This window comes from Pyrus communis, chromosome 13 (assembly GCF_963583255.1).
Source record: "Pyrus communis chromosome 13, drPyrComm1.1, whole genome shotgun sequence".
Lineage (NCBI taxonomy): Eukaryota > Viridiplantae > Streptophyta > Magnoliopsida > Rosales > Rosaceae > Pyrus > Pyrus communis.
In genome coordinates, this window is record NC_084815.1 from 24526670 (window position 1) to 24539069 (window position 12400).

The 12400-nt window shown below is 39.8% G+C and overlaps 2 protein-coding genes across 2 annotated transcripts; both read right to left on the reverse strand.

The window, feature by feature from the left end:
• Nucleotides 1-808: 808 nt before the first annotated feature.
• On the reverse strand, nt 809-6712 carry LOC137712782 (coatomer subunit alpha-1-like). Its single transcript, XM_068451943.1, has 5 exons — nt 6590-6712; nt 6198-6423; nt 5023-5517; nt 1679-4709; nt 809-1090 (listed from the first exon to the last, which is right to left on the reverse strand). The coding sequence occupies exons 2-4, from the start codon at nt 6403-6405 to the stop codon at nt 1756-1758; spliced, it is 3657 nt and encodes a 1218-aa protein (XP_068308044.1). The 5' UTR covers nt 6406-6423; nt 6590-6712; the 3' UTR covers nt 809-1090; nt 1679-1755.
• An 823-nt stretch (nt 6713-7535) lies between these two features.
• LOC137712545 (serine/threonine-protein phosphatase 2A 65 kDa regulatory subunit A beta isoform-like) lies at nt 7536-12233 on the reverse strand. Its single transcript, XM_068451622.1, has 13 exons — nt 12105-12233; nt 11263-11680; nt 10703-10949; nt 10464-10576; nt 10218-10297; nt 9916-10057; nt 9720-9800; nt 9514-9618; nt 8848-9030; nt 8451-8543; nt 8119-8258; nt 7969-8035; nt 7536-7858 (listed from the first exon to the last, which is right to left on the reverse strand). Exons 2-13 carry the CDS (start codon nt 11653-11655, stop codon nt 7739-7741), a joined length of 1764 nt encoding a protein of 587 aa, XP_068307723.1. The 5' UTR covers nt 11656-11680; nt 12105-12233; the 3' UTR covers nt 7536-7738.
• Nucleotides 12234-12400: the final 167 nt, after the last annotated feature.

Genomic DNA, 12400 nt, shown 5'->3' on the forward strand with positions numbered 1-12400 from the left:
GACACTGTTCCAATCATTCAAAAGGACCATAAACAAAATGTAATCTAACACAACTGGTAGGGTTTCGTAATTTAACTAGTTTAACAACAACCACCACCACCATCAAACGTTATCGCACTAAGTAGGGTCGGTTGTATAAATCCTAGAATACTATTGCACTCAGTTTTGCACCAAGTATGCTGTCTTCAAAATAACCAGTTTATCAAATGACAAAAATTTTTGTTATATCCCCGATTTGTTCTGGCTGTATATATACACATATTCGACACCTCCTTTGAGTCCCATATGACTATTCTATTAGCAATAGCCATCTTCCTCTTTCTTAGCTTCCTTCGTTCTCTTGTTCACATCCTAACCTCTGGATTCCGGAGTCCAAATCACCGAAAACTGCCGGTTGGCCCTACGACACTACCGATCATTGGTAACGTTCATATAATAGGTAAGCCCTCCGACGCCTAGCCAAAACACATGGACCTATAACGTCCATTCGCCTAGGCACCAAAACCACCATCGACCCCCAAGCCGCAGAGCTACTCTTGAAAACCCACGACACCATTTTCGCTAGCCGCCTCAAATTCCAAGCCCCTGAGTACTTATCCGATGGTGCAAAGGGCATTGTCTTGGCTGAACATGGATGCTATGCTACGTAAGAAAATCCTAGTAGCATTAGATGCTACGTGAGATATCTAAACTACTCTAAAATACGGGAATTGGAGATTCGGATTTGGAAGCAAGAGGGCCCTGGCCACCCCCATCCGCGTCAAAGCGGCAAATAAAATAAGTTAAGATGGCTTGTGCTAAAACAATTATCTTTCAAATACGATTACGATTTATATCATTAGAACAAACTGTAACTGTAATCCTGGACATTTAAAAGTAACTATACCTTCAAAAACTGTGAGCGCAACGCGATACTCCACTTTAATACTACAAAACCATTTCAATCAAAACAAAATTTTGCTCAAAGTTGTAAGATTTAAATGTTGTCTAGGAGTAAATACACCATTGCATTTGCCTTCGGTCGGAAAAACAAGATATCACCAATGTCGACAAAAACAAGACAACCGCCCCTTCTCTAGCTCGTCATTGTCTGCAAAAAACAGAAAAGAATGCACACGATTAAGTTTACGTTTTGAACTTTGAAGAATGAGCAGTTTCGTTTAGTATTATGGAATGACCAAGAGTGAAAATTAATGTCGAAATAAATTGGTTTTGCAAGAAAGCAATGTCAAGAGATAAAATTACACGCACGCCACAAGGAACACCTAGTGGGACTGCATATATTACTAACGTATCAGGAAAAACCCCGGTTGTGCAGAAAAGGACTGCACTCCTCTACATCTACCTTAAAATTAAGAAACGGAAAAACAGAAGAGAACAGAACTAAAACATCACACTACTTATTACAACACAACAGGATATAACACCACAAACCAGCATATGAGAACGAATGTGATAAGCTGAAAATAACACGCATAAATTAGTCCATGATCCTCTCACTAAAGAAAGCAGCCAGCCTAAACGAGACAAGAAAGGAGAAAAGGAGACATGAAACGGATACAACACAAATAAGGAGACTATTTTCACACACAATTTTAACACCATCGACTTTCATCAATGGATCCAACAAATCACAAACAATCCGTTTGAAAGTTGAACTCTATGTAATATTTCTTACCAATTAACTGACAGATTTGGTCAACTGATATGACCACTTCCGCTTCCAAAAGGATGAATCCTTCTTAGTGAGCTTGATTATCGAACCTGAGAAGGAGAACATAGCAACCCAGAAGCATCTGCCCCAACCACTGCAAGATCACAAACAGTACATAACTGCCCTTCTTGAGTTGCCACAAACCGTGAGCTACAATATGGGCACGAGACGTCCCTCTGTCCTCGGTAAATTGGTACATATGTTGCCCCACAAATCACAAATGGGTTTCTGAAATCATAGTTCAGTTGAGATTTATCAGTCATATTCCTTTCTGCAGCCTGCAGCACTTGCCGAGCTTTCTTTGCTTGACTCTCATTGGTGGGGTTGGTTTCCAACAGCCGCCTGGCAAAGTTAGCTGCGGTGGCAATGTTCCCTGCCTTGTAGCAAACAGTCAGTGCACTAATCAAGGCAAGCCGTAAGTGAGGCGTTTGAAGATTGCAGTGTGTGAAATAAGCTGCAAGCTCCTGCTCCCGTTTTGGATCATCTTTTGTTTCCCTTCTCCTCAGCTCAATTTGTAACCCCAAAACATACTCTTTGACTATTATAATTAACTCCTTGACTTCATCAACTTTCCTCCTAGAATCAACAACAATCAAAGGAATTGTGTGAAGAATGCTCAGAAAGATCTTAAGAGCGTCGGGGAGCTTCCCATTTGTGGTAGCCTTGTAACCAGCTTTCAGTTTCTCTTCCAACTGGGAAAAATTGAACACAAGTGCTGGTGGACCTCTCACATTCGGGGTAGCAGATTCATTCCACCCGCGCTCAACCGCCAGAGATATTACTGGAGCAGATGAAAAGGCACGTAGATAGCTGTGGCTGCCAGTGTGAAGATCAAGAAACATGGGTTTTAAAGGAACAAAGTTTTTGAATCCAAGTTGCCTTTTCAGTAAATGCATTGCAGTGTCAAAATTGCCAGCTGCTGCATGTTCAGCAGCAAGAGATGATCTCTGGATCCAAATCTGGCTTACAGGCATGCCAGTAGTTGGAGCAATAAAAGCCGATGAACTAGCATTTACAGAAGCCCTTGGTGTGTCAGCTTCAGGGGGGAGCTCCAAATCTTCAAGGTCCCATCCTTCCTCTTCCTCATGTCCTTCACCCATTTCCTCATCTTCTAATCCTGCAGTGGCATCTCCATTTTGCAAGCCAGCAACGTCAACCATGTCCAGCTCCTCACCCCAATCACCATCAACAGCTTCATCCTCTTCATCCACCACTCCCCTGCCAACATTATCCAATCCACCTTCAAAAATACCTCTCATGACTCTAAGAAGAGGCCAATCACCGCCACACATAATTGGGTTAGGGGGCATTAAAAGAGTGGGCACTTTCCCCTGCGGCAAAGTTGGAACATTTTCTCCCAACTCTGCAGATAGCCTTTCAGCAACATCGTGTAGGCCGTGAACTGAAGCTGTGATGTAAGCAAGGGGCAAGTGGCCAACATTCTCCAAGATCTTAATACGCTCCTTGACATTACCTAGATACAGTGCATTATGGAACTGACCCATAACATCATTCTTAACCTCAGCAATTTTCAGCATCTTGGACAGTTTTTCCATATTACCAGTGATGAGATAAAGGAAAGACAGCCTTTCAAAATTTTTAGTCTTCTGGTAGGCATACTCCACGATACCCGCATTGCCTTGGCGAAGAGCCTCCACCCCTAACCTATACCAGTAGTCTTTTTCATCAATTGCTGTAGCGGATGCAACTGCAATTTGAATATTCCCACTCTCCAGAGCCAGATTGAATCTGGTTCTTTCATCTTTCACAAAATGGAGGGCAACTTCAGGGAACCCCTTCTGTTGCAGATAAGCAATCATTGCCTGCCCACATAGCTGTGAGTTCCTTATCATGCTCATTACATGGTCATATCTCTTCTTCAATAGGGATAGCTTGAAAATGTATTCCGTAGCATCAATAACTATGGCCCTGTTTCTCCCATCCCGATCCAAGCAAAAGATAGTATTTCCAGAAACCTTCGTAATGTAAATAGGAACATCTAGGGTTCTGATTATTCCACTGTCTCCATTTGGGAGGCAATATTTTATGTGATTTAGAGTCGTGTAAATGAAAACACCATTGTCATCCCAGCCACCACTCTTTACACGAATTGTCTCATGAAGAGTGCACTGGTGCACAAGCTTCTTGCTGGCAATGATAATGGCATGCTTGCTGAGCAAGGCAACGCATTCCATGTCATTGGACCAAACAACATACTTGATGAAGGAGGTTTGAATTTCACCAAGAATAATCTTCTGCTGCAGATCAAATATAACCACTTTGTCTTCAACTCTACACAGCAAATTATTTGTTCCAGCATAGAATATGGCATCAGCAGCAAAAGGAAGGGGTATCTGTTTACCAGCCTCATTTGCCATATTCTTAATCAAGACTTGGTTTTTGCTTTTGTCAAGCACGGCGAATCTATTCCGTGCAATAAACACAGCTGAACCTCCAACACCTCTCTTTGCATCTTGTAGACCATCACCCCTACTCATGCTGTCTTTGGATATCATATACAATTCGTAAGATCCCCCATCCAAGTCTGAGGAAATAAGAACTGCATTTTCTGTAGGACTGTACGAAAGAGTCCTTGGACTTTGATTTAAAGTGGTGGAACCAGGGCGTCGAATGGGAATAACTTGTGTGTCTCTTTGGGTTGAAAATTCATAGTACCGCAAAAAGCGATCTCTAGCATAGAACAGAGAATTACCACTCACTGCAAAGGCTGGTCGTTCCCTCTCTAGCTTAAATACAATCATGCCACTGTCATGACCAGCTGCCAACAGATTCATTTCAGGGTGAGATGAAAGAATCCAAAAACGGTCATGCTCTCTTCGGAAAGTTTGAATGCCAGTCCGCTTTGTTACATCCCAGACACGTATACTTTTGTCCTCCGAGTTAGATACAATTATGTCCTGTTTGGCATGAAACATGACACATGAAACATTATTCATGTGCCCTCTCAAGGTATCCACTTCCCAAGCCTTTGTATCTGAATACAAAATGAACAGATTGAATCAGTAACTCAAACAAGTCTATCCCCTACACAATCGAAATATTATTCAGAAGCACTATAATCTTCTGAGGACTAAAAAACCTTAAAGTAACCAAAGCTGTGCCTCTGTATTACAAATGAACAAAATTTATTCTCAAAAGAAATTGTTCCTTGGACTCCTATGAGACTTACAAGGTAAAATTATTTGTTAGACAGCCCACGAATCTTATGAAAATTTGAATTAATAAGGTGTGTTCCCCAAACAGAGCAGGCAAATATACATTGACAAGGAAAGTAATTATTATGATACCATTCATCCGCCACAATTTAACTTGGCGATCATCTGCTCCTGAGACAATCAGAGGCAGGTTGGGGTGGAATGAAGCCCAATTGACACCACGATCATGCCCTTCCAAGACATACTTAACAACAGCATCAACACCGCCAAAAAGATCTGTGTTCATCTGACTTAGTCGCAGAATGTCATCTGAGGGAGATACGGTCTTCTTTTTCAGGGAACCAATATCCCAAACACGGACAGTCTGATCTAGAGAGGCAGATACAACAAGGTCCTCTTTAGGATGGAATGAGGCACACATGACATAATGATTGTGCCCTGTCAACACTGAAATACAAGTACGTGACTGCCAGTTCCATATACGAATAGTCTGGTCATCGCTGGCACTCACAATCCATGGGTACTCATGGTGAAACTGCACCGTACGGATATAATCAAGGTGCCCGAGAAGAGTAAAAAGACACCTATGCATCTTATAGTTCCAAACTTTAATCTTATAATCATCCCCTGTAAAAATGCAACACAGCTAGATTAACATATGAACTGTACAATCTACACATTAGATGAATTTCTGATAAATACACGGAGAAAAATCCCTTTCTCCAGGGGTGAATAGTAAATATAAATATCTTCCATAAGATAGTAACATCGGTGAAAAAACAACAGAGAAAAGAGATCGCATATTCTTCAATTTTTGTTTCACTATTAGTCCTTTCGTTAGTTCTAATTTCCAACATCATGATCTTGCACTACTAGTACTCAAAGTGACAACAAATTCTCTCTCTAAATAATGACTCCGACATCATCATTCCCGAGAAGGTATTGGTAAAAAAAATTCCATCTCAAAATCAATCTTGCAATTTGATAAACCTTGGCAACTTTCGGACATATACACTGCATAATTGCCAAGTGAAATAATCATAATTCGGTACTCCATCAATTTGGACTTTACAAATCATCCACTAGTAAAGCATTCCGGACAAGCACTCGGCTAAGTTTATGTCAATTTCAATTGTCTTCAAAACAAATTCAAATTACGCTTTCAATTTCGTATTCACAGATACCTTCAACCTACATCTAATCAAACCATATACAAAAACTACTAAATCTAATTGCGAAAAACAAATGCATCAAATCCAAACAAAACTAAAAAAAAATTATTAATAATTCAGATATGAATTTGGTACCTCCAGACACAAAGAGGGGCTGAGATTTGTGGAAGTGGACGCCGCGAACAGGCCCATCGTGCTCGTCGAATCGATCAATGAGCGTCCCCATACGGTAGTCCCATAGCTGGACCACACCACTGTGAAGACTCGCGAGGATCCACGGCCTCTTAGTGTGGAAGCTCAGCCCCTTCACTCTGTTACTCTTCGTTTCAAACTTGGTCAACATCTTTCACCACCGCGATCACTGCACCCAATCGAATCACATCAAAAAAACGGAAAAGATAACTAGATTCAATTTTCCCGCAGTTTCTCGGCAACCAAACAGACCACAAATTCATCAAAACGCAAATCCTAGAGAGCAAAATTGGGAAAATATCTGAATCGTAACCCTAATTGCAAGAGAATCGTACCTTAGATCCGATCAGTGAGTAAGGGGATCCGAATTTCTCACTAATGCATCCAAAACTTACCTCCAGAGCTCGATGTATGTTTTGTATCTATAGAGAGAGAGAGAGAGAGAGAGAGAGAGACAGAGACAGAGAGAGAGAGGACGAATTTTATTTTATTTTGATAATTCTTGTTCTGGGTGACTGTAGTCGTCAGATTGGAATTGGACGGACGTGATCGAATGGAATTGCGTCACCTGAGTGTTGGGCGAGATGGCGATGACCGTATGATCGGGATGGACGTGATTGAGTCGAAGTGCATCACCAGAGTGAGCAATTGACTTGGAGTTGCCAGATTGAATTACAATTTTCGCAAGATTTTTATCACGGAAAAAAATTTGACGGAATAACTAAATTAATTTGTGCGACACAATTTCAAGAATTAAATTGACGAATTTGCTATTTTAAAGACTATTTTAATTAAAATGTCGATTTCGGAGACCAACTATGACAAAAATCTTTTCGCAAAATATCCCATATTCCTTAAAAAATTTGAAAATTACAATCCAATTCTTAATTTCCTTAAAAAAGCCTTTTGTTGGGACTTTAAACTGAAATTCAAAAAGCAAATGACTTTTCAGTAAAACAACCATGTTTATACACCCCGATGCAGATTCAAATCTTACCGATTCTCCTCCCCTTACAACCAACTGTTAACCTACTTAATATGCGTCGTCGGAGTTGGTCTTTATGGATGTTTTTTTCATTGATGTTCCGGCTGATCACTCAACCAAACTCCTCTGCGAGATTTGACTTCCGAGCGGGGTTTCCAAAACACTTGAAGTGCGAAATGATACTTTGGTAGCTGTCTAATCATTATCTCCAAGCCAAGTGTTTGCCAACACCGTTTCTCATGTTCTCGAAGGAAAAGAAAGCGATACATCGGAACCCAGCACAGAGGCGAAAAAACTAAATTCCAACACCACATTTGGATACAACAACATTTACTAACACTGATTCAAACAAATGTAACATAAAGAACCAAAATCATGGCAAATCGTTGAGCGCACGAAAATAACCTCTGCGTCTCAAGAGGGTAAAGAAAAGATACATCTGAATTTCGTGGTTCACCAAAAAGAAAAGTAAACAAGACGGAAACTAAGGACTACCTCGCTAGCTAGACATCATGACCTGTTCGCTTGACTGAAGGGCTTGGCTAGCAAAGGACCTTACATCAACGTCGGGATCCTCACTAAGCTCAAGCAAACAAGGACGAATAGTTTTCTCCACCACCTGTGCAAAGCGTATTACGCATAAGTCCTTTCAGTGCTTTAACTCAATTTCAGTATTGTATTTTGAAAATTATGCTCCTTTGCGTAAGGACTATCAAATGAATTACTTACCGACTGATCAACTATCGGAATAATCGACTGCAACACCTTAGCCACATTGAACTTGATGTTTGGTACCCTACAAGAAGAAATTCTCAGCGCTACAGTGCAAACTAAATCAAACAAAAAGCGTAATTTAACTTAATAGCTTCTAATCTATACCTGTCTTTTGATGCAGTGACTATCACCGGTAGAAGCTTGGAACAAGTGAGTTCTGGACCCAAAACAGGGGCAAGTAGGGAAATGGCATGTAGAATGGTCATCCGATACAAATAGTGGGGGTTGCTAATCATTTCCAAAACCTGTCACGAGATTTCCAATTTCAACTGTTTATGTACCATGTCAAAAGTTTTTCAAATTCGAAAGAACACTATCCAATGATCCAGTCCCTTAACAAGGCAGGGTACGATAACTATGTTTAGTAATATGTCACTAGAGCTTTAGACATAACCACATCTAATCTTTTCAGAAAAAGGAAAGGAAAGAAAGAAAACCTGTGGAACTATATGCTGCATTGCCCATTCGGGGCCGAATTCTTCTGCAAGGCGCTTCACATTATTAGCAGCTGCATCACGTATTGAGCAAACCTACCATCATCAGAAATATTGTCAGTAAAATAGATCTAAAACAAGGCAATACTGCATCACCGAATACTACAATTTAGACATTTTTAAATCACACCACCTGTCAACCACCCAGAAAAAAGAATCCTATGCTTTACTTCATTAACAAGTAAACCATTATAGGCAGCAAATTCATTGTTTATGATGATGGAAAAGAAACAAAAAAGCATAAACATCACTCCTTTTCTTGTTCTTTTTGCTTTTCTGAGCCAAGAGATAAACATGAGATATCCAAAACATCAATACTCAAACCAGAAGGCAAACTAACCTTATCATTTAACCACTGCATGCAGAGAGAGCCAAGCTTATCATCAAAAAACTCAACACCCAGCTGACTTGCCAATAAAGGAACGTATTCTATTATCGCAAGCCGAACCCTCCAATGTCTATCCTCTGCAAGTTCAACAATTGCCGGCAACAAAGACTGGGACAGCAGATCAATCCCAATTACCTGCATCACCAAGTAATATCAACATGACTTATTCAAATTCAATATGCAACTTGAACTAATCCACTTAATGTTAATGACTAGAATTTCAGAATTTAAAAGCACTTCTTGGTCTCTTAAACCGGATAACTTCAACAAGAGTTGCTCATGCTTATACTATCACTATGTTCCTTTGCAAATGCTAAAATTTCCTTATCAGATCATCATTACTCTCTGTAAAAGTACAAATTTAGCACCATACTGCAAAAGCTTTTTCTGATTCACCAACATTGCTTCAGCACAAATCTTAGCTATATTCCACATAAAAGCAGTATGCTACTAAACAGGTCTACCTTCATCAAGAATCCAGAACAAAATTGAATACCACATAGTCCAACCACCAGATATAAGTATGTACATTATACAAAATCTCATGTTTATCCACCAGTTCAAGACACACAGAAAAAAATATATGTAAACATACAGAAAGAAAAACTTGTGACAAACCTCGTTGACTTGATCAAGCTTGCTGATAATATTCAATCGCACATCAGGAAACTCGTCTTTTAGAAGAGAAAGAAAAATAGGCAGCAGCTGCTCTATGGTTGCATCCTGCAGACACCAAAAGAAAGTAACAATCATATAATGAGAGGGAGAAAAATTAGCTTCGAAGTAAGAATTTGAATTAAATAACAGCCCCAAAATTTTCTTGCCTTTCCTAAAACTGGTGCCATTCCCATAATTACTGAAGCCAATGCAGAACGAACGTGCTGGGAAGAATCTGTTGACAATTCCTATGGCAGGCAAACATAGTAAGTAAAAGCATAACAGTATTTAGAATTGCCTAAAAACTACAACAACAAACTGCTTAGGGAAAGTATAATCCACAGGTTAAGTGAGATGTGCAACCTTTACGAAAGGAAGGATCTGCTGAATGGCAAGTTCTGGATTCACAATTCGGCAAAACTTAGTTACTTTTCCTGCAGCAGCTATTCGTACTTCAGCCTCATTATCCCGAAGAAGCCGAACGTATGCAGGCACCAGGTCCGACCTAATATATGCCAACATCACCACACTCATCAATTAGAACCCAACTAAGTAGGTAGAGAGAGATAGAGAAACAACTGATTCACAGTTACAGAATTACAATATCCTAATCCAAGTAAAACAGTATTCACGATAGGAGCCAAGCCACAAAATAAAACGACTACCTTGTGGCTTCTGGACCAACAGCTTCACAAAGCTCATATAATTGATTTGCAACCATGTATCGAACACGCCAAGACTTATCCTGGTCAAAAGAACAAGAATGACGAGAGATAATCAACCATTGCAATTCATGTAATTCAGAAGATTGAGTTGCATTTTAGAAAACACAAAGCAACATGATAAACATAAATAAAGAATAACGATTTGTCATTACAGCATGCAATTTTAACACTCAAACTATGATATACCTGTGAAAAGTTAACAATGACAGGAAGAATATGGGCCACACAATCTTGAGGCTCCAACAACTTCCCAAGAGCTGCAAAGCCCTCCACGGCCAATAACCGAACAGAATCCTGATCTGAAAACAAGATTCATCAGGGACAAGTTCATATTTAATACCAATGCTAAGATTATTGGTCTTTAATCATAAGATAATACTACAGTGGATGATAATAAAATATTATACGAGTGACAAGAGACACACCATCCTGCGTCAAATCCTCAAATATAGACATTATGTCAGCTTTGAGATGCACAGCTTCTACCGTCCCAGCAAATTTTCCCAGGTTACTTGCAGCAGATCTCCTAACCATGGGCATGTCATCTTGGCACAGTTGACTGTATATCGTTCGTAGTTCAGTTTTTAAAGTTTCTGGTGCACTAGTATAAGCAATATGAAACAAACCACAGGATGAAACTCGGGCTGTAAACCACTCACCAGCAGCAAGTCTCTGTATTTAAAATGATATATGAAGAAAAGGAACAGTCATTCCAATGCACCAAGGTATAGAGCATTCTCATAGGGATAACAAGAACAAAATATAAGTTCTAGTGGTTTTTGTGAATAATTATTTATTATGAACTGGGAAGAAAAGAAAAGAAATAACGGAACTTTAACCTACTACCATGGCATTATAAATACCCTCCACAAACCAATAGATGGGAAATCCAGATCGAACCACAAGATACTGTGTCCAGAGTGAAAGCTTAATGAGAAGGCAAAAAACTACAAATAAATAATGGAAGAGGATCAGATCATCTGACCTTAACCAAAGGAATGAAGTATTCAACCAAGTCCTTTTCTCTCATCTGCCCCCCAATTTTACACAACGAATCCACCGCTTTATCCCTCACACATGTTTCCTCAACGGTGCAGAGTGTTTCCAAAGGCGGGAGCAGAATGTTGGCATGCTCCACACCACCTACATAGGGGATAAACACCCCCAACTCTTCCGCCATTGCCAGAAGCACTTCATCATCGTCATCGTTGTTCTCGCTGAGGAAAGGAATCAGTTCCTTCCTGGTCCTCTCTTCTCCCAGCGCACGGGCAATCGTGGAAAGCCTCCGGATTGAGTTCAACCGGAGCTGAATGTCTTCGTTCTTGAGCTCGTCGATTAAAACCGCAATCGGGTATAAACGTTCATCAACCATAGCCATATTTTTCCACAAATTATGCCGCTAACTGAAATCAAAACACAAATTCCCAAAAGGCTTCAGAAAAACCCACTTCTGCATCAAACACACATACATGTATATAACAATTTTTCGATTGTTTTCGACTTTTCACCCAACTTTTAATCCCTAATCGGAACAAATTCCGTAACTTTACTTCAATTAAAATCAATGGACCGTAAATTCAATTAAGCAATGCTTAGCCAAAAATAGAAACAAATTCCAATCCATTTCCAACAAGATCCATAGAGATAGTTCGTAATTAGAAGACTTTTAATTACTTTTACGAGTAAAAAATGAAACCTGATAAAATCAAATGATATCGGAAAGGAAAAATCGATGCGCGAAATTAATCAAAGAAGAATAATAATCAATCAAGTACACGAACATATACAGCGCAAACAAGAACACCAAGAGGAGAGAGAGAAGGTTACCTGAGGGCTTTGTTTGCAGAGCTTCGATCTAGAAGGAGACAGTGGTGGAAATGGGACAGATCTTTTGGGTGAGAAACCAGAAGGAGAGAGAGAGATACGATTAGTTTTTTAATTTTCCGTCAAAATCCGGGGATTTTTGTTCTTTTTTTTCTTTTTTTTTTATTTTTTTTTTTGACCAAACATCTTACATCGGATCCTGCCCGACCCGAATGGATTCTCATATTTTAGTTCATTCCGGTCCGATTGGTTCGATTGGTTCGATTGGGTTGAGGCCTTGAACGTATGAAGCTCAAGCT

Excerpts from the sequence above, each read along its gene's own strand:
- LOC137712782 (XM_068451943.1), bottom strand. The coding sequence starts at position 6,405 with ATGTTGACCAAGTTTGAAACGAAGAGTAACAGAGTGAAGGGGCTGAGC. Across the intron at positions 5,518-6,197 it reads GCCCCTCTTTGTGTCTGGAG|GGGATGATTATAAGATTAAA; the intron begins GTACCAAATTCA and ends GCATTTTTACAG. Across the intron at positions 4,710-5,022 it reads TAAATTGTGGCGGATGAATG|ATACAAAGGCTTGGGAAGTG; the intron begins GTATCATAATAA and ends TTTTGTATTCAG.
- LOC137712545 (XM_068451622.1), bottom strand. The coding sequence starts at position 11,655 with ATGGCTATGGTTGATGAACGTTTATACCCGATTGCGGTTTTAATCGAC. Across the intron at positions 10,058-10,217 it reads GTTGGTCCAGAAGCCACAAG|GTCGGACCTGGTGCCTGCAT; the intron begins GTAGTCGTTTTA and ends GGCATATATTAG. Across the intron at positions 8,259-8,450 it reads TGCAGCATATAGTTCCACAG|GTTTTGGAAATGATTAGCAA; the intron begins GTTTTCTTTCTT and ends ATCTCGTGACAG.